We start from the raw sequence: 20625 nt of genomic DNA, 5'->3' as shown, positions 1-20625 counted from the left end.
CACGATACCATGCAGGGAAAAGCCCTTCGAAAGGAGCGTGTCTATCTCTGTCAGGGTTTCAGCCTTTTGGGTGCCGTGACTGCTGTCCAGCACCTAGTCCTTCACCCTCATCTGGGTTCAGCAGTGAATGATGAAGGGCTGACAGCCTGACTCATGTCACCTAGAAGAGAAGAAATACTTTCCTTTGTAAAAACACACAAGAAGAGATTTTCTTCTCTTATGTGCAGCCTTTCTCATCTCAAATGCAATCTGCTAGTACAGGTTCCTGTGGCCAGACAACCTGAACTAATCTCTGTTATCTCTCTTCTATTTGCCTGTTGTTGCTAGAAAATAAAGCTTGACTGACAATCCTGTGGCACCTGTGACAGAAAGAAATTTCTGCATAGCCATTGTAAACTAAAAGATACGTAATACCATTTTGGTGTGGAAACCATGCTTTGCAGGTTGAAGCTAATTGCCTGTGTTTTATGCTGCCACTGTGCTACTGTGCCAAAGCCTGGTAACTTGACCTTCTAATGGCTCCTGACAGGGTGCCACCATCCTGAATGTAAATTATCTTCTGTGTTTGCTTCCAGCTTACTGTTGGTCTGTACGAATTCAAAGTCGTCGTTGATGGGGAAAATGCACGTGGAGAGGGTTACGTGAATGTAACAGTGAATCCGAGTGAGTTGGTGGAATTGTATCTTTTCTTAAGTTCATCTGACTCTGACAAACCCTGATACCTGTATCCTGGTGTTTTGCTTATTTGAGTGGACTCTGGTTTAACGTAGTGAAAATCCATTGTGCTGTGAACTCGGTATATACGTATGTGTATTAAGTCATATCCTGAGATGTGAAACTATTACTAATACACATAGCTATTTCTGCTGCACTGCACACAGGCCGACCACTCAAAAAAAGAGCTGCAATACTAATACAAAAGCGCTCAGCAAGTGCCTCACCCTGGAAGGCCACTGCTTCAATAAAAACTAGCTGTAACCTGGTAAAAAGCTTAGAGCAGCAGGAGCAAAAAATGAAGGGAAGCCAGAGCTTTGAAGCTCCCTTGGAGGTTCTTTTCTTCCCTGTCCAGTAAAGAATGTCATTCCCAACCACAGGCAGGTTAAGTCAAATCTCATTCCTTACTGTAAGACGTGGTTTGCAGATGAGCTGGTGTAGATACAGTAGCTTGTGCTGACTGTCTCACCAGGTCTCACTTTTATATGGCCTCTGTAAAGAGGCAACCACAGGTTCTGCATCTCCCTTTATGCAAAAAAACCTTTATTTTGCACACTTCAGCAAGACTTTTTGTACAACCTTTGTGGGCAAAGAAGTGCTCTTGCACTCCCTAAATTAGCAAGAGTGTGTGGCTGGCCTTCTGGATGCTGTTGCTGATCATTTCCTTATAAGCAGTGAATCTGCAGCTGGCAGCGTGCATCAAAATCGTTCATTTTTCAGACCAGCAGCCAAACTTTGGCAAGAAGCTTTAGGTGCTGCCCTGTTAGAAGGGTCTGTGCTTGAATGCTTGACCCAGTATGGGAGAACTGCTGCAGTGCAGCCATTTCCAGAGGACTAGTGTGGTGGCAGTTCACCTCCTTGCTTTTTTAAATCCCTTTGTTAGCACTGTTTCCCCGAATTGGTGTATAACTTGCTGAAAGCACGAGTCGCTGTCGTTGATTGTGCAGCTCTCTGCAGTCAGTCGGATCAGTGGCTGTCTTGGAGCTCTGTGGCACAGCAACTCCACACTTTGGACTCCTCCTGGACTCGCTGACTGCAGGACTTGGCGGGTAGACAGGGCTGGGGAGAGGGAAGAGGACGTGTAATATGTACCCTGCTACTCCTGGCGCACACAGGCAGAGTCGTTTTGCAGAGTTCCTTGGCCAGGGCTTTTTATCGTGATCTGCCTGTAGATGTCATTGTAACAGCTCGGTTATTGTTGCAGAGCCTCGGGTGAATCAGCCTCCTGTTGCCATCGTGTCCCCGCAGTTCCAGGAGATTTCACTGCCAACCATTTCAACTGTTATTGACGGCAGCCGTGAGTACCTGCAGTTTTAAATGCAGTGGTCTAACAAGCCTGGTTTCTGTGTGTTTGGTTTGGGGCTGGCCCTTGGGATAAAGTTGAAGAGGAGCTGGCTGTGACACTATCAAACACATTTCAGCAAAAAGACTCAGCCTCTCTTGCCAGGAGAGGGGAATATGCCCATGACAGCACCTCTTCCATCTTCCCTTTTGAAGGGCACTGGCCTAAGCCAGTCGCCTAAAAAAGGAAAAGCTCTAGAGGTGACTGCTTAGAGTAAAGAAAATTACTGTCAGTCAAAATTATTGGCCTCTTCCGTTAAGGTTCAAACATATTAGTTAGCTAACAAACACCACTGTTACTGATCCTGGCCTGCACTAGAGCTTTTCAGGAGTTTCTTCAAATACATTCAGGTTGTCTTACCCCCAACTAATATTATTTTGTTAGTGTTTTGGTTTGGGGTTTTTTTGTCTGCTGCCAGCACATGTACAAACCTGGGATTAAGGGTGTTTGAGTATACCTGTGAAACAGGGTAGAGGAGAGCGTACAGCTGGGTATCTGAGCATAGCAGAGACCTCAGGGCTTGGACCAAAAATGCCTTTGCCCTCTAAGCCCGGGACTGAAATAGTGCACTGAACATCTGGGGTTTGTGAAGCTGCATTTTCCAACTCCTTGTATGTGCATTTTCTTCCGTAATTGAAACAGAAAGCACTGATGATGATAAAATTGTCAGCTATCACTGGGAAGAACTGAAGGGTCCTTTGCGGGAGGAAAAGGTTTCTAGTGATACTGCCATATTGACACTGACCAACCTGGTACCCGGGAATTACACCTTCAGGTAGGTTATACCTAGAAGAGTCAATCAGTTCTCATCCCTTATGAGTAAAATGTATGAGATTCCTGAAGCATTAGTCTGGTTTAAAAAAAAAACTACAGAAAAACCAAGAGGGAGAGAACTCTATTCTGTGATGTACTCTCTCTCTCCACTCCTGCACTTTCAGGTAGTTTCACAGCTTTTCCCTTCAGAAGAGATAAGCTATCCAGCTACTTCTTATTCTTAAGTTGCAGCACTGGTTTAAGGTGATAGCAGAATGGTCTGCCAGTGCTACAAAAGGTCTCTTGAAATGTCAAAACTAAACTGTTTGGGTAAAGGCTTAGGAAGAAATGCAGTCTTTAAATCCAGTTTTTAAATGCAACGTGTCTCATATAAGTGAATGAAGCCTAATGGTTTTACGCCTGTACCTGAGTAATAGATGTAGCTGATTTTACTTTAACGTTTGCTCTGTGATTTTCCCTTGGTCTGTATTTTGGTGTGATGTCCATGCACTGCATCAGCAGATCTGTTTAAAATAAAATAAACCTGAGTACCTGTAACTGAACACTGTTTTCCTCTTAGGCAGTTGGTATATGAACGAATCAGATCGATGTTCAGACCTCGATTCAGCAAAAAGCAGTTCTGGTTTGTGGTACCTGAGGCCACGTACTGTGGTCAGGCCACTTGTGGATTGGTAATGAACTTCTGTGTCCGCGTTAACGAACGTCTCCTGGCAGGAGGCAGTGTCGTGCTCAGGGAGGTCTTTTCCGTCACGAAAGCTGATGATCTTTCACTAGTACAGTTTTGTCTTGGAACTAGTTGGTAGATTTCCAGTGAGAGATGGATGTGGCTGTTGAATTTCTTGCATCACTTTGAGGCTGATAATTGGGCATTTGGGGGAAGTTTCTATCCAGAGAAAGCACAGTTGCCTCAAACCATAGGTTTTTTTCACTTCTGAAAAAAATTACTATCCTGTCCTTAAAAGTGTCTTAAGTTTCTAACTCTTCTTTTTCAGTTAACTCCAGCCAGTGTTTTGTATTCAGCTCTGATAATCATGACTGCTTTCACTTTTTTTTCCCCCCCTCTTCAGTCTAACAGTAGTGGACTCGGATGGTGCCAGCAACTCTACCACTGCAAACTTGACTGTGAACAAAGCCGTGGATTATCCTCCAGTGGCAAATGCGGGCCCAAACCAAGTGATCACCCTGCCTCAGAACTCCATCACCCTCTACGGGAATCAGAGCACCGATGATCACAGCATTGTCAGCTACGAGTGGCTGCTCAGCCCTAACAGCAAAGGGAAAGTGATGGAGATGCAGGTCAGTGCAGGTCTCTGGTACTCAACCTGGGTTACTCACTAGCTGGCTTTTTTTCTATAACAAACTATTTTTAATTGACCGTTAGCAGATGTTTCTCATAATCCTACAGAGCCAGCATCTGATGATTAAATATGGACTTTAAATCCACATGAAGCTGGTATTGTCTTAGTGGCAGAACTGGTGCACCAATCTAGCCACAGGTTTTCATGGGCAGCCTGTTTCCTTTCTTGAGCAATGCAGTTTTAAATACTGCTGAAGAATGGAGGATTGAGAGAGACGGTAACTTGTTGGCTTTGGATTCTGATGTCCCACACAACAGGTCTCGGCACAGCGTGATCACACCCACGTATCTCACTTTAACCTTTGTGGCTGCTAGGGAAGTTGCTCTTTCTCTGCTCAGTTGCTGACTTCTCAGAACATCAGTGATGGCTAAATCAATGGCAGTATAATAGGGATGCTTAAGTGCTCTCAGCAGGTGTGGAAGCCAGACTGTGTGCTCTTTTAGGAGCTATCAGTCAGGATGGTATTTAGATGCACAGGACACCCATTGTGGTCATGCATTTCCTTAGCTGGGCAAACACAAGGGACTGGATCTTTTGGGTTGAACCTTGGAGTCTAAACTCCGCCGATACTGGCCAGACACTCCTCAGTCCTAAACAGTAAAAGCTGGAACTTGTTTCCATGTCATCATTTTTCTTTTGAAGATTATTACTACTGTCAAATTTATGGAATAAGAACGTCCATGAATCAGGTTCACAAGGTGTATGATTTGCACAGGGCTCCCCAGAGGTTTTGCTTGAGTTGAGTCTTAGAGGTTGGAACACCTGTATGGCATTACTCTTGTTATGTTCCACAACAGTGTCCTTGTTGCTGTGCATGAATTTAGCTGTGAGCCTTGCATGCTGAAGTGGCACAGACTTCTGGGCCATAGCGGGAGTTAGTAAGAAGCCCCTAGACTCTGCTAACAATAGTTGCAGAGTCCCCTGGTCTGTCATCATCTGTGTGAGGATTCTTTTTAATACATGAATATGTTTTCTCAAAGGGGGTGAGGACACCAGTCTTACAGCTCTCTGCGATGCAAGAAGGTGATTACACTTACCAGCTAATAGTGACTGACTCTGCTGGGCACCAATCCACTGCAGAGGTCACTGTGATCGTCCAGCCAGGTAAGCTGCCTTGAGCTGCTTTTGCCACTTCCAGTCCAGGGGTTAGAGGCAAGCAGCAATCTCTCAGCATAGTCTAGGTCCTGTGATAGCTTTGTGCTGCTTGCAGAAAAGCTGCCCTAATTTAGGACCCTCCTAGACTGGTGTATTACTGATAAATGAGTAAGAGTTTCTAGGCATATTGCCTTTCTAGGCCATTCTCTTATTTTACACAGCAAAGTCTAATTGACATTATCCCACCACAACAACAGGATTGTATTTCCAAGCAGCTGTCCCTGCCCACAGTGCTAGGTCCTGGACAGGAGCAGGAAAAATGGAGTGGTACTTGAAGAATGAGAGCAAAAGTCAGAACTCCAAGATTTCATTCTCATTTTATTGCAGATGTGCGAATGAAGCACTGATCTGAACTCTTAACTGCTTTTAACCTCACTTTCTCCGAATACAAGGTTGAGGTAGTGGGCAAGAAATATACTGGGGATCACAGAGAAGATTCTGAGTGCTGGGGTTTTAAGCTCCACCTTTTATGGCATGTGTATGAAAAATAATATTGCATCCTTTTCCAGAGAACAATAAGCCCCCAAAGGCGGACGCTGGCCCAGATAAGGAATTGACTCTTCCTGTGGACAGCACCACTCTAGATGGCAGCAAGAGCTCAGATGACCAGAAGATAGTCTCCTTTCTTTGGGAGAAAACACGGTGTGTATCATCTTCCAGACTGTTCTTGTGCAAGTATTTGGGTCTTTCATTTCAAACAAGACACACTTCCACATATCTTCCTTGTGTTAAATCCTGGTCACACTGGGCCTGACAAGCTTCACCAGTGACTAGAATGAGACAAGGATTTATGTTTAATTGGAAGAGCTGCAGAAATAGCTTTGCCTTCCTCCCGAGGCCTGATTCCTGTTCTCAGCATGGTTGTGGCTTGTCAAGGAGAGCAGCCATGTTCGATTCGCAGCAGTGTCGTGTGGTCTGGCTGACTGACTCTTGTAATCAAACAGCCGCAGGGTCTTCGAACTTGATGCTTTTGCAGTATGTTTGACTGAGGCCGTGCTCTTCTCATCGTCATGCTTCCCTTCAGACTCTGAATTCCCTGAAGTGCTTTAGGGAATTCAGGAAAAAGCCTATGAGCAACTTGCAGTAGCTTTTTCTGTTTGCTAATGCAAGGTCTGTGCAAAGCTCTTATAAACGAATGAACTATTTTTGCTCTCTACCTTTTCTTAATGAAATGGCTTATTGTGCAGTTCACGAGCTGATTTTGCTGAAAGTACCACTTTTTTTACACCCTATTTAAATGCTGTTATCAGTGCTCCCCTAGTTTAAAAATAACGAAAACACTAAACCACCAGAAATTATGCTTTCTGTTCTGAATGCTGCACTTACTCTTTTGATTTTATTGCTGTAACTGGAGAAAACAATTTTGTTTTTTGTCACGGCCTCTGTATTTCTGGGCCACTGTCTGTTTGTACCCCATAAACTCTGCTTGAGCTTGAGCCTCCCGTTTGGTGTGAGGCTGGCTCCTGTGGTCTGTGCAAAGTTTGAACTGATCCTCCTGTGCTTTGGTTAGGGGCCCAGACGGTGTCAAGCTGGAGAATGCCAACAGCAGCACTGCCACTGTAACAGGCCTTCAAGTTGGGACATACGAGTTTACTCTGACAGTTAAAGATGAGAGGAACTTGCAGAGCCAAAGCTCGGTCAACGTCATTGTCAAAGAAGGTATGTCCAGCCGTGAGCAGGGCTGCCTGAGACACAGGTTGTCTCTGAGCAGTTCAGCAAAACCTGTGTTCCGAGGCACAGTAACAGGAAGGAAGGGCTGAAAAATAATGTGGAAAGCACTGAAATGGCCTTCTCTAAGCCAGGGATTTACCCTTTTCTGGAGGAACAGTGCCTTCAGCTGAATCCTGCAGTACATAATTTCCCTTCTCTTCCCCCCAGGGTTAGATAGCGATTTCTGGGTTACAGGGCATCTAATGCAGTAGATTTTTTTTCCATCTGCTTTCTTTCTGTTTCCTTAGAGATAAACAAGCCACCAGTTGCAAAGATTGCTGGTAATGTTGTCATCACCTTGCCCACAAATACAGCCGAGTTGGATGGATCGAAGTCCTCTGATGATAAAGGAATTGTCAGCTACTTGTGGACCCGGGACGAGGGGAGCCCTGCAGCTGGGGTGAGGTTTCTTTTTTAAATGGCAGTCTGCAGCATCACAAAAGTCAGTGAAAGGAAGCGTTTACAGCTCCTGAGGAAATGGAAAGCTCGTTGTTGCACCCATTACCCTGTAGTGATATCCTTAAGTATGATGATAAGTCCTGCTAGTTTGATCCTTTGTTTCCTGATACTTATTTTTCTCTGCCTTCCAGGAAGTCTTAAATAATTCAGACCACCATCCTGTCCTCCTCCTGTCCAATCTGGTAGAAGGGACCTACACATTCCACCTCAGAGTAACAGATGCCAAAGGAGAGAGTGATGTGGAAAGGACCACAGTGGAAGTCAAACCCGGTGAGGCTGGGTTTTGTGCTGTCCCACATTTGCCTGCACTGCACTAACAAGCCCTCTGTCTGGATACAGTGTAGTGAGATTAAAATGTGTAGTCTAGTCCAGCTCAAAACTGTAAAAGTTGAAAATCTGGGGGGATGTGGTTGTATTTTCATGTGGTTCTTGGGGGCTGACTCTTACCGCTTGCCATTACTTGTGAAAGTCATAGACTTGTATCCCTTCCTGCACTGAGATGCTGTGTTTAAAGCAGAAACATTCTGAAAAGATACTAGAAACCTGACTTGTACCCAGTCTGTTAGAAAGAAGTTCTAAAGATCTGTATTACCCACATTCTCACTAGATCCTAGAAAAAATAACCTTGTGGAGATAATTCTGGATGTCAATGTCAGCCAGCTGACTGAGAGGCAGAAGGGTATGTTCATCCGACAAATCGGCGTTCTGCTGGGGGTCCTCGACTCGGACATTACTGTGCAGAAGATCCAGCCGTACACTGAGCAGAGGTAGGGCTTGGCTGTGAGTGTATGTGGAAGGGGGATTGCTTGAGGGTTTAGTAAACTGAGGGCTGTTTTGGGAAGCAGACTGGACAATCGGAATGTGTGCAGTTGTTGCTTAAAATTGATATTCCTGCTTGCTCAGGTCAGCGAAGGTGGGTTGGCAGGCAGGGCTTGGGTATCTTTCTTCTCTGGAGATGGTGGATTGGCCTCAAAAGCTGTTTGCTGCTGCTGTCTTTGCCCCTCCCCCAATCTGTAAAATCAGAACTAATCTTACTTGGTTTTGAAAATTGTGAAGATTATCTGAAGGATGTTCTTCAGCTGTGGTTTATAACTGGAGAATTAATGGGGCTCGGTACAGGAGTAGTTTGGTGAAACACTGATGCCACACCAGAGATGTGCAGTGGTCCTGCATGCCAACTTTGTAGTTTTACATTAGCTTTATTGCCTGCACAACTGCTTCGGTTTAACGTAAAATAAAATGTTGAAAGCCAGTATAATTTTTGTGTGAAGAGATAAGGAAAACTTGGGTTTGACTGGTATTTAGCTTACAATAAACTACAGCTGGCCTCTTCTAAACAAGTGGGAGTTTGCTTACAGGCAGGGCTGCAGGCCAGGCTCATGTTGTCTGCCTGAACAGTGTTGCTCAGCTCCAGTGCAGTGACCAGCAAGTCCTACAAGGGATGGTTCAGCCCAGCTGGATCCTGGCCACACTGCTTGGGCATCAAAGTACCTGATTGAGTTCAGCTCTCCACCTCTGTACAAACGGCTGCTCTGGGAAATTCACTGTTCTGCAAAAAGCTTCAGCAACTGGTGCTGTAGTGTTGTCACAGCAACAGCTGCACATAGCTCTGTGCTAACAACAGTCCCTCATTACTGTAGGTGTGTTTGAGGATGCCTGAACATGCATGTGAGTGGCATGGCAACAAGCTTATCACAGGCAGAGTGGTAATCTGTTGAAATAAGTGCAATATTGCACTTAATTTTTACTAGAAGTGGAGGAGTTTTAAGGTAGATAAAGCACTGAAAAAGATTTAAGGGATGTGCTTAAAGTCATGCAGCAAGTCCGCAATAAATCTGCAGTTATACTTTACACTTTCCTGAGTTCAGTAATGTATCGATTCCTTCGTGTCCACGTTGCCTGCTGTAGCAGTAAAATCAGAATTCATTGTCTGTGCAAACCTGAAGAGCTCAGAACAGAAGAGCCAGCACTTTGTGGTAATGTTACCTTTCTATCTCTGCCGTGAGCAGGCCGGTTGCCACTGTTTTTCACTGAGTAAGGCAAGTAAGGGATTCTTGTAATTAATGCTTCATCTGTTTATATGTTTATTAAGTAGACAAAAGAGTGGGAAGTGTTATAAAAGAGCAGAGATTATTTTCTGACAGATGGCTTTAAGATCCCATTTTTGCCTCAACTATCAAAGTAACTTGTGCTGTTTAAAAAAGATCTTTTTCCCCCAGCTGCTGTTTTTTTCACGTACTCTGAAGGCTTCACTAATATCCTGTTGACTCATAGGCTCACTGGTGATAATAAATCTGAAACATCCATGCATCCTTTTGTGAGTGTGAAGGACATGCAGGGTTCTGCAAAGCTAGCAAGCCTGGAAGAGCCAGTTCTTCTGTCATAAAGTTAGTGCGATAAAAGATGCAGAATACAGTATACTCCTCACCTGTGCTTTTTCTGGCTGTAACGCTTTGCGCATTCAAACTAAGTTTTGCAGAAGACTGTAAACCTTCACTGTCTTCTCTGATGTTGGAGCTCTGTGCTGAGCCGTTGAATGAGCCCCCAAGTTCCATGTGTAGTAAGGTCTAAGGATCCCACAGTGAGGGAGGGAGATGATGAAAATGGTGGGATCCTAAAGTCTGGGGATTTGCGTGCTTAGCGTGAACATGCCAAGATGTGCTTGGTAGCAAAGCATTAGCAAACTCAGGAGCAGTCCAGTCCTAGCTTTGAAATTACAATGGGCCACACGTCCCGAAGGGGTTTCTGCTGTATGCCCAGGTCTACCATTATTGCTTTTTCAAAATGGAGCCAGAAGTCTTCAAATAAATTTGAGATTCTGAGTAAGTCCCTCTAATGACAACCTGGGGAGAATGGCTCTCTACCTGGTGTTTGGAGAAGCAGCAGATAACATTTTTTGTCTGACTTGCAGCACGAAGATGGTGTTTTTTGTACAGAACCAGCCTCCCCATCAAATATTCAAAGGGCGAGAGGTAGCCTGGACGCTAAAAAACGAACTACGGAAACAACAGTCGGACTTCCTCATCTTCCGGGCGCTGGAAATTAACACAGTCAGTAAGTAAGAGTCGCTGTGGTACAAGCTGTGGTACTCTTTTCCCTTCTTCTCAGGTGCCTGCAGAATAAGGACCTTCGTGTGTGCTAAAAACACCTGTGTGCGCGCACACACACTCGCCCCAGTAGCTTTCATGTGTTAGTAAATGGGAAACAGAAAAATGAGTCAGAGTATGCATGAATCAGTTATTTACCAGCTGATTCTGTCTGCTCGTTGTTCATATAAATGGTTACTTGTGGCTGGGAAGATAAGAATTCACAAAATCAAAAGCAGATTGATACTTATAAAACTAAAATGTGGTGTTAATGGAATACAGCCAATGACACGAGTGTCATACTGAAAACAATAAAACTACAGATCTCAGTAGCTGTGAACATACTCATTTCCTCTGCAGCACATACATCACTCTGAAGGAAATGTTTCCCTTCTATTTTTTTTTTTTTTACAACTTTACATTAGCAATGTGATTCTTTTAAGAGCTCCATCCTGTGAGGATCGTTTGCTGATCAGTTACATATTTTAAACTAGAATTATGTCGTTATTTTCACGATTTCCCGATTTTGTGGCCTTCAGAAGCCACTCTTCAGTTCTGTTTGGTCCCTTTAAAGGATCTATTTGTTTCTTGTCTGTCTCACAGTCCAGGTTTGAATTTGAAAGTCAAACCTTATTTAAAAACGTTTACTTAACAAATATACAAATTCCGTAACTTTTATATCAAAATCATGATTGACTAGGCAACGTTTTCTTAGCATGTTGTGTGTGTTACGTTGTTAGTGAAGTGAGGCTTTCCAGTTTGGCATGAGGCCTAGGTGCTTACATTTGCACTTCCTACTGCTTACGGGTACAGCTGTGGGTGAACTACAGAGTGACTGGCTTCACGTTGGAGCCTACGGGGGTTGGACGAATTGAACTCTACTGTCCCATTTTTGCCTCATGTGCGAGTCATTTAGTTCACCTTGCTGGTTTTGGTCCCTAGCCTGTCAGCTGAACTGCTCTGAGCACGGACGCTGCGACTCCTTCACCAAGCGTTGTGTCTGTGACCCGTTCTGGATGGAGAACTTCGTCAGGGTGCAGATGGGGGACGGCGAAAGCAACTGTGGTACGTGCCACCTCCTTGGGGTTGTTCGTCTTTGGAAAGAAAACGGTGTTTGAAACCCGGGGTGGGCAGTAACAGGTACCTGCTTTCTCCCAGTACCTCTGACCTGATGCTCACACGAGGAGATAGTCCCTGCCCTGGTCTCACTACGTGTTACCTTCTAGGCAGGTGAGACTTGATAGGGAAGCGGCTCCTCTTCAGACCCCCTCAGCAAACACTCCCTAAGAGTTGAGTCTGTTCTTAGTGTATAAATCACGCCTCTTTTCTCTCGTGCCCCTACAGAGGCTTTCCTGCTGCAGGAAAGCAGATTTTATAAATCAGCACACATTGAAAAATGCCCTTGTGCAGCGAGTGTGCACACTGGATCTCAAGCCTCTGGCTTCCATGGGTGAGTTAGTGGTGCTGTCAGGGATGGACACTAGCCTCTAATTCTGCAAAGGGTCAGGCCCTTCTTTTCCTTTCCCAAGAACAGTCATCTAAAGCGCACACTGTCAACTGTATGAGGTGCCAAAACGTCTTTATCTCTGGGGTGTTTTGCTTTCAGAGTGGAGTGTGCTGTATGTGATCATTGCATCTTTCGTCATTGTGGTTGCCTTTGGAATCTTATCCTGGATGGTGATCTGCTGTTGCAAGAGGTGGGACTGAGGCTGTAACCCCCACTGTATCAGTGCTTCAGAGCCAAGTAGCTGCCTTAGGAAGTGAAAGGTTCAAACCCATCGCCCCAGCAGGCGATGCTTAGCCCTGGGATGTTAGTTTTTGTCAGTGTTTCAAGTGAAACATTGAAGCCCTAGAACTCTGGGTTCAGTTAAGAAGTAAGATTTGGATTAGCCTGTAAATGTGCAACTAAAGCAAAGTTTTCAATGTTTTCCTTTGTGATACGAACATAATCTGAAATAAGCAAGTACTCTAGCTTTTGAAGATCAGAGTTGTTTTTTCCTGCAGCTTTTTAAGAAATGGCCTGCCTCTTAATTCCTTTTCTTCCCCTTTAGACGAAAAGGAAAGTCCAAAAGAAAAAGCAAATACAAGATTTTGGATGCAACGGATCAAGAAAGCCTGGAGTTAAAACCAAATCCCAAAGCAGGTAAAACATGCTTTGCATAAAACGTTTCCAGAATGCTGACTAAGAACACTCTTCCTCAGCGGACTTAAAATCACAGAGTGAAACAAACGTGATGTTAGGCACTGACAGACAAGTCTCAGAAGATCTAAGAGCTTGTTTCAGATCGGTATAGAGGGTATTTAGTCAAGTTATGTGACTCTTTGTTTTAGAAATCGGGGCTGAAACTGGCCTGGTCCTGATGTCTCCACTTCGTGTCACTGAAGTAGTAAGTGGATGCACGTAACTGTGCAGACCAGCCTCATCTAGGAAACCCAAAACTGGGTCTTGACTATAACTTCTCTTGCTCTAAAGTTTTCCACTGGGTTCTGGTAGTTTGCTTCTTGCTGATATGTAATTCCTTGGCCATGCTCTACAGCAAAACATGAATTCAGTGTCACTGAGCATTTCACTGAACTGATCGACTTTGGCTACTACGCAAAGGGACACCTGAAAGCAACCTGAAAACACTCATGGACTGGAGAGTTGTTTATTTCTGCCCCCTACTCTCCCACCCCACAAGACTTGTTCATAAGTTTATTCATTCTTGCCCTTGTGAGCATCAGACTCTGAATGTTTCATATTTTAGCTCATCCTCTAAGCTTTCCAGGATGCAGATGCTTATCTTAGGAGGGAGACCCATAAAGTCCTCAGTGCTCCGTGTGGCTACAGGCCCATTGGCCCATCCCAGAAAGGTGATCGTTTGTCTTCAGTGTTCTTAGCCAGCATTTTCCTGTCCGCATTGCTGTCCTAGAGAGGGCTTGTCAGGTGCTTTGCAAAGATCATTGAGTTATTTCAGGCTGGAGCATTTTTGCTGTGATTGTATCTGATACCTGAACCGAGCTGCCTGACTGGCCAGGCCAGGAGGGAAACGTGGGAGGGTGTGTGCAAAGCACAGCCCCTCTGAGCACTGGGGAGCACCTCAGCTGCCAGAAGATGTGTTTCAAATAAGAATGCGCGTCCTGGTTTTGTTTAGAGGAGGGATTATTTTAACTGTGTGTGGAAAATAGTCCCTGATCCTTGTTTGCTAGTGGAAAATAACTGCTCGTCCTAGTAGTATCCCATTTAACGGTGTTCCAGCGAAATGAGCGGTGCCCGACAGCAGCGTCGGAGGGCGTTGCAGCGACAGCTGATCAGACAGTGCCTCTGAAAACCGGGTTGTCCCAACTGCACAAATACAGACACCCTTGAAGAAAAAGCGGGTGTGTTTTCCTCCCTCAGCACCCAACTCTGCTTTAATCTGACCATCTGTCACCTCGCGCAGAGGAGCCCCACTGTTAAATAAAGAGCTCATTGTTCTGCAGTCTGTAGCAAATGTGCCTCAACCATTTGCTCTCTGGTAACTGAACTCATCTTGCTTCTTCCGAGGCTGGCTGCTGACTAAAGTCTTTTTCCCTGCTAGGTATGTCCAGGGAGCATTCTGCTAACAGAGGAAATGTTGCATTTCTCCATTAAGGAAAAGCTAAATTAAAATATTTCCTATGCTGACAATATCAGTAAATGTCTCTCTCCCGTCCTCATGCATTAATCTAAATTCAGCCTGCTAATTTATCTCTCTTCCCTTGCAGGCAAGAGGAGCAGAGATGAGAGTAGGGAGGGTAGTAAGAACACAGCGATCTTCCCTCTCACACCTGCATATTCTCTTTACTACAGCCCTTGGCCCTCAGAGAGCTTTCTAGGCAATGCCCCGAGCAAGGTCAGGGAGACAAAGCTCCTGTGTATACTCCCAGTCCCTTCTGGTAACGGAATTTGCTTTCCTACCTGTTCGTTGTGCTTTGCACTATCTTGAAGCGTCGTTGTGATCTGTCCTGCCAGAGTATCTGAAACAGGATCACTTTGGCTTCAGCATTTGGAGGAATAAGTAGGGAAGTCTGATTAGGGTGCCCCTCTGATGTGGTAGGGAAAGGAGATTTAAAGAGGGAGTGGAGTAAGGTGAGGTGGTTGACCAGTATTAAGTGTTTTTAACTTGGGAATCTCTCTCCTTCAAAGGCAGCAGACAGAAAGCCCAGGTCCTCAACACTAGCCTGATGCACTCGGAGTCTGAACTGGACAGCGATGAAGCCATCTTCACGTGGCCTGACCGTGAAAAAGGGAAACTGCTCCGCAGCCAGAACGGCTCCTTGCGCAATGGTCAAGTGATGCTCAAACCCAAGAACCAGAGGGAGGAAATCCTATAGCTCCCCTCAGGCGGCCTTTGCTGGAGCTCCCTGGGAAAGGCCACTCCCGTCCCTATCCTACACAGGCCTTTGGAGGCCAGTTTGATTAGGACAACGCTGCTAACTTGTTTCACAGAAAATAACTTTGGTTTTGTGGGTTTCTTTTCATTCAGTTAAAACTGGTTGTACTTGAATTTGAACTTCAAGGGAGATCGAAGGGAGGAGAAGGCAACTGTGAACCCTGGGCGAAGCATCAGAAAAGACAGAGCTGGCATCTGGAGAGCGGCAGGACAGAACCACTCGGAGCGACTGTGAATGTGCAGGACCCTCCCAGCCCACCTCAGACTGCAGCGGAGGAAACGCCCGTGGACTTCCAGCTCACTTCCCTTGGGAGCTCCTCAGAGGAGGAAGGTCAAGGCTGTGCTTCAAGCTGTGCTTTGAGCTGTGCTCTGAGCTCCCTTCAGGCTCCAGTAGCCTACCACGGGCTACTTGTGCTGTCAAACAGCTTTCTTCTCTTTCACTCCCACCTTCCCTAATGGTTTAAGCACTATTTTAATTTAGACTTGTCCTTTCACATGCACTTGGCTGCTTTTGGAGTGTAGAGGAGGGGGAATCTGAACACTCTGGTCACACTCCATCAGCTTGCAGGTAGGAGAGGGTTTTGTAGCTGTCCTAAATCACTGGCAGGCTTTTCTCACTTGGGAGCGTTGAGGACACGGTGCCTGTTCAGATGTGAAAAGCTGACCTGTCTGTGGTAAGGGGCTGGGCTAGGAGCCCCCCTCCTGCAGTGAGCTCTCCTGCTGGGTACCAGGGCCGGGCGGCGACACCCACCTTTGGTACCCGTGTCTAACATCTGGCTTAATTAATTCCAAAGCTGTGAGATGATGTTCAGTAGCCCTAGCACCTTCTGTGGGTCGCCAAGCCGTCCGTGAGTCTGGACATTAACCATATCTCAGTTACAAAGCGCTATATACTGTGGTTCGGGGTTTTTTTTTTTTTCTTTTCCCTTAAAATTTGCACAACCCAGGCAAACAGGGGCTGGTATCTCTGGTTCCCAGCAGCTGGCTGCTCCCTCTGGCTGGTGGCTTAGTGGCCTCACGGTGCTGGGGCCGCAGAACCCTGTGTGCTGCTTGACGCGGCGTGGAGCACAGGCGTGGAGTCCTTTGGCCAGTGGGAGAGGGAACTCGGTGCCCAGGGCATCGCGTGGTGGGTGCCAGCCATGGGGCTCTGCCGCCCGGGCTCCGGGAGGGGTGCAGGGTCCTGGCCCACACCCGCTCCCTCAGCTCCTCTCACAAGTTGCACCCCTGGCCTCGGGCAGAAACCAGCCTCTTGCTGGCACAAAGGATGCTGCTGCTCCTCTGTGGATGGGTGGGCAGTTTATTGCCTTTCTTTGTGTTTAATTTAAAAACTGGAAACTTGTTTCATTGGCTTTTTTTTTTTTTTTTTTGAGCTATGAAAGCCAAAAGGCTTTAACCTCCTCGGTTGTATTTATATTGCTGCACTACTGATTTGTGTTGAGCTAGATGAAGATTAAACACTATTGAATGCGAGGGAATGTTCCCTCGCTGAATGTAGTCATGGCTGCTGCTAAGTTTATTTTTCTGGGCATTCAGCTGTCTTCCTCAGGCACCAGCTGCTCTCTTGTACCGAGGCGTTGCCCTCCTGCCCTCCCACACGGGGTTTGCCTCTTGCTCGCCTGCGTCACGGCACGGGCCACCCTCCGGCTTCTGTCTCACTGGTGCTCCCAGCCAGGCTTCCCCCTCCCGTCACCACGGCTCCTTCCCTCCGAGCCCGCCGGGGACCACACGCAGGGAGGGCTGACACCACGATGCTCCCTGAGGGGCACGGCCCAGCCCAGCTGTACCACGGCCGGATGCTTAACTCTGGGGTGACACCACCCTCGATGCGTTTGGGTGCAAGAAGAACAGGCTACGAGGGAATGAGGTTTTGAAGCCGCAAGGATCGATCCAGTGTGGTCCTGGGCCTGTGCCTGGAAGCGGTTTGTGCTGTTGGGGGAGAGCTGTTGGACTCTGGCTGGTTCTGGTTCTTGTGGCTTGTGCTTTTTGAGCCTTTTGCTCCTGCCCTTCCCGGGGGACCCCCCGGCAGCGGATGGGGGCTGGGTGTGGGGGCTCAGCCATCAGGTTGTCGCTGCAGAGGCCCGTTACCGCTCACGGCAGCTGCAGAGCGTGCTTCAGGGCAGGCCTGGCTCCTTGTTAGGGAAGAGGGAATTAAAATCTGTGCAACTGTTACCACCAACACCTTCGTTTAGCCGAGGTTGTTTTCTTCATCCTTACATTTCGCTGTGGGGTAACAAAGATTCGGGCTGAGGCGCGCTGCCCAGGCTGGATTTTGCGGTGGGCTGTGGCGTGGCCTCCGCGCCCAGCGGCTCGGTCAGGGCGGCTTCCTCGCTCGTTTGTCGTCGCGGAGCGCAGGTTTGTGGCAGAGCACAGCGCAAGCTCCCGTTGGACTTGTGCCTCCCATTAGTATTCCCTGCCTGCGCAGCCTCTTCCCCGCTCCCCGCGTTAACCCTTGGTGCCGCTGAGCCCTCGCCTGCGCACGGCTGCCCGCGCGGGAACACGAGGGCCTGTGAAGCCGATGGAGGCGAGGAGACCCTCCGAGGCTGAAGGCAGAAACTTTTGGCCCAGCACAGGACCCTCTGCCCCAGGGGACGGGACGGCCCGTCTGCTTTAGCGCCCCGTTAACGCAGAGCTCTCCCGCGGTGTGCGGGTAGAGCCGACGCGTTATTTTGAAATCCCTTGCCACCCTCTCCTCCTCCTCCTCCTCCCCCGTGGCGTCACTGATACCGCTGCTGGTTTGTTACCCGAGCACCAGGGCTGACCTTGCTCGGGAAGGTTTCTGCATTGCTATGCATTATGATTCCACAATTAGAGGCACTGGCTACAAGTTACCCATGTGTGGAAGTTAAAAGCTGAGACATCTGTTGGATGAACCATCAGCTTCACTTGATTTTTGGTTTCTTCTTTAACAGATTTCAAACACTGGTTGAGATGTTTCAGGCAAATGTTGCGTTCTACTTTTAAAATAGTTTGCTGTTAAATCTTTTCTTCGTTCTTCTGTGTAGCGGGGGCTGCCCAAGCTCTCTGAACTTTGGTTTAACAATGTTTGTTGATTGCAGTGTTACTTGGATCAAGACTAAAAGTAATTTTTTAAACAAAATGTTTCTTGCAAATAAACAGGGAAGATGTTTTGCTGCTGCTCAGCTTGCTTCTTTCTCCAGGCTCAGCTGCGGGACGGTTCCTAAGCCCGCTGTGCTCTTTGTGGAAGAAGGGGAAGTCCTCCCTCGCCCGGTGCCGGGCAGTGGGGGCTCAGCAGGCGCTGCGGGACGCGGCGCTGCCTCTGCTCCAGCCGCCGTGGGGTGCGGTGGGGGTCTGGTGCCAGCGCAGCTCCCGGCAGTGCCGAGAGCTCTCCTGACACCCAGCCACGTCCCCTCCTTGCTCTGCGGCCGGTGCAGCAGCCTCTGCGCAGCGAGCAGGAGAGGCCAGGCCTCATTCTACAGCCCCACGCTTGCGTGTTGACCCCTGGTTTGTTCATCTGCCCCTGCTTTAGCACAACCACAGTGAGCTTCTGCCACTCAAAGTCGGCTTTCAGCCCCCAAGGGCTCTTGCCCCGGCTCTGCTGACCAGGTATGGAGTCCCCCACCCCCCCAGGGCTCTTCCTGCTTGATTTCACTGGAAAGTGAAATAGCAGCAGCGTCGGGGCTCAAGCTGCACCCACACCTGGGATAACAGTACCTCCTAATGCAGCAGAGGAACAGTTATTAATTAGTGGAGTCCCTGGAGGAGATGAAGCCTGTCGCTGGGGCTGGCTGCTGTAGGGTACGTGCTTTAGCACCACGGCAGCCAGAAGGGACCCGGCAGCACCACCAGACATGGATTTTTCAGAGCAGGGAGGAGACTCACCTTCAGAGCTGCCCTTCTGTCCCTGCACCTCTCGCGTGGCCCGGGGTTGTGCTGGAGTTCACCCTGCTCAGTGTCACTGAAGGACCTGAAAAGCCCAATCCCTTGGGCTCCCCAGCCCACCGCCTCTGCCCACGAGCGCGGCAGGAGCTGCCTTCAAAATAAAACCGCCCCACCCCTCTCCAGGCATCGAAGAGCTCCCGCGGCTGCAGCACAGCTCTGCCTGGCATCAGGGCAGGTGTATCCCCACTGTCCCCCAACAGAAACTTGGAAATCCGAAGCTGCAGAAGGCTCCTGCCTGCCACCCCTCTGCCGCTGGTGCTCAGCTGGGTCCCTGCCCCCTGTGTTCGTGCTCTCTGCTTTGTGGCAGCCAGCTCTGCTGGTTTTTCCCTTCTGTTCCCTTGCTGTCCGGGTGGGAAGCTCTCCCAAGGGCTGCCCTTTCCCTCTGCTCGGCGCTTAACGTTTGCTGGCTCCTCACAGAGGTGCGGGAGGAAACCCAGCAAGTGCTCGCTCGTGGCGCGGGATGGAGGTGGTGGCTGTGGGCAAGGGAGCCCCGTGTCCCCCAGCTGCGGACTCTTGGGGTTCAGCTTCTGGGGGGGGGAGGAAAGCTTGCACCAGCCCCAGGGCAGCACGGCCAGAGAGATGGAATTTCTCAGCGCCCCGAGGGCAAACGGCTGCTCCCGCCTACAGCTGCGTCACCTCCCCCGAGGGGGTCTGCGGCTGGTCTAGAGCCTCAGAGCAACCCCAGGCTCATTATTTGAGAGAAATCTCAGAAGAAATGGGTTTTGTTGCAGTTTTACAGCTTGAGAAACTGAGGCAGGGGGCTGTGCGTGGCAGGAGCTCCCTGCCCGGCCGAGGGAGGGCAGGGATGGGCAGAGCAGCTCAAGGACTCTGCCCACCCCTGCCCTGGCATTTCGGTGGCTCAGCACCTCGGGGAAGCCCCGGGGCTCCTGAGGGAAGGGGGTACATGGATGCGGCCCCTGGCACTGCGGTGCTGCCAGGGATCGAGCCAGGGAGCTCAGCGTAGCCACAGATACAACCCCGAGCTCCCCGGCTCCCCTTGTCCCTCCCTAAGCAGCACCCGGGGCTGGGAGGAGTTAAAAAAGAAAAAGGCTCTTGCTGGAGCCTTGGAGGGAGCAGGGTTTTTTCTCTCCACACATGTTCTCACCCCTTTCTGCTTGCGCTGTCCTTGCTCCGACCATGTGGATTTGGCACCGCTCCCCAGCGCCTTCCTGTCATTAGGATTCCCTGAATTGCTGCCGCTTTACCTCTTCCAGCCGGGCTCTCCCCGGCCTCGGCGGCCGCACTGGCGGGAGCTCCCACACCTCGGCCGGGGCCCCTGCGGCCGCGGGGTGACCGGTGACGGTGTGTCCCTTCAGCATCCCCGTGGTGACGGCTGCGGGCAGCCCCTGCCAGCAAAGGGCACCACAGGGGTGCTGGTGGCTTCTGGGGACACTGTGGCAACTGCCAGCACCCGCGGGAGCTGCCCCCAGGGCCGTGCTGGGGTGGCAAAGCCGGGGCAGGAGCGTTTGGTCGCTGTCGGGTCGGTGTTTTGGGGCGAGCACGGCCTCCCTGCTGCAGGCACCTCCCGCTGCCGTCCTGCTGGAGCAGGGCCCTGTGCGGCACTGGGGTGCGACGCGGGTGCTGCGGGTCTGGCTCGTGGGTACCGTCACCCTCCATCCATCCCTCCATCCGTCCGTCCATCCCTCCATCCGTCCGTCGATCCGCGCGGGCCCCGTGCGCCGCCGAGTGAGTCCGTCTTTCCATTGTTCAAACAATCTCTTTTCCACACGCGG

The 20625-nt window shown here is 48.9% G+C and overlaps 1 protein-coding gene across 2 annotated transcripts in view; it reads left to right on the top strand.

Annotated features, from left to right (window-relative positions):
• KIAA0319L (KIAA0319 like) overlaps positions 1–18127 on the top strand; it is a 34845-nt gene extending 16718 nt beyond the window's left edge. Inside the window, exons 7-21 of one of the 2 annotated variants that reach the window (XM_074894588.1) lie at positions 576–663; positions 1919–2011; positions 2699–2831; positions 3898–4126; positions 5169–5292; positions 5853–5985; positions 6854–7002; positions 7302–7453; positions 7644–7782; positions 8120–8279; positions 10424–10566; positions 11541–11663; positions 12205–12295; positions 12650–12741; positions 14746–18127. In XM_074894588.1, the coding sequence (XP_074750689.1) occupies positions 576–663; positions 1919–2011; positions 2699–2831; positions 3898–4126; positions 5169–5292; positions 5853–5985; positions 6854–7002; positions 7302–7453; positions 7644–7782; positions 8120–8279; positions 10424–10566; positions 11541–11663; positions 12205–12295; positions 12650–12741; positions 14746–14933 (2037 nt within the window). In that variant the 3' untranslated portion in view covers positions 14934–18127. Of the gene's footprint in view, positions 1–575; positions 664–1918; positions 2012–2698; positions 2832–3897; positions 4127–5168; positions 5293–5852; positions 5986–6853; positions 7003–7301; positions 7454–7643; positions 7783–8119; positions 8280–10306; positions 10335–10423; positions 10567–11540; positions 11664–12204; positions 12296–12649; positions 12742–14745 lie in introns of those variants that run through there. The other variant, XM_074894590.1, reaches the window with a different exon arrangement.
• Positions 18128–20625: the final 2498 nt, after the last annotated feature.

The sequence above is a fragment of the Strix uralensis genome, chromosome 25 (assembly GCF_047716275.1).
Source record: "Strix uralensis isolate ZFMK-TIS-50842 chromosome 25, bStrUra1, whole genome shotgun sequence".
Classification (NCBI taxonomy): domain Eukaryota; kingdom Metazoa; phylum Chordata; class Aves; order Strigiformes; family Strigidae; genus Strix; species Strix uralensis.
The sequence above is the reverse complement of the archived record's forward strand: the minus strand, read 5'-3'. Positions and strand labels throughout refer to the sequence as shown.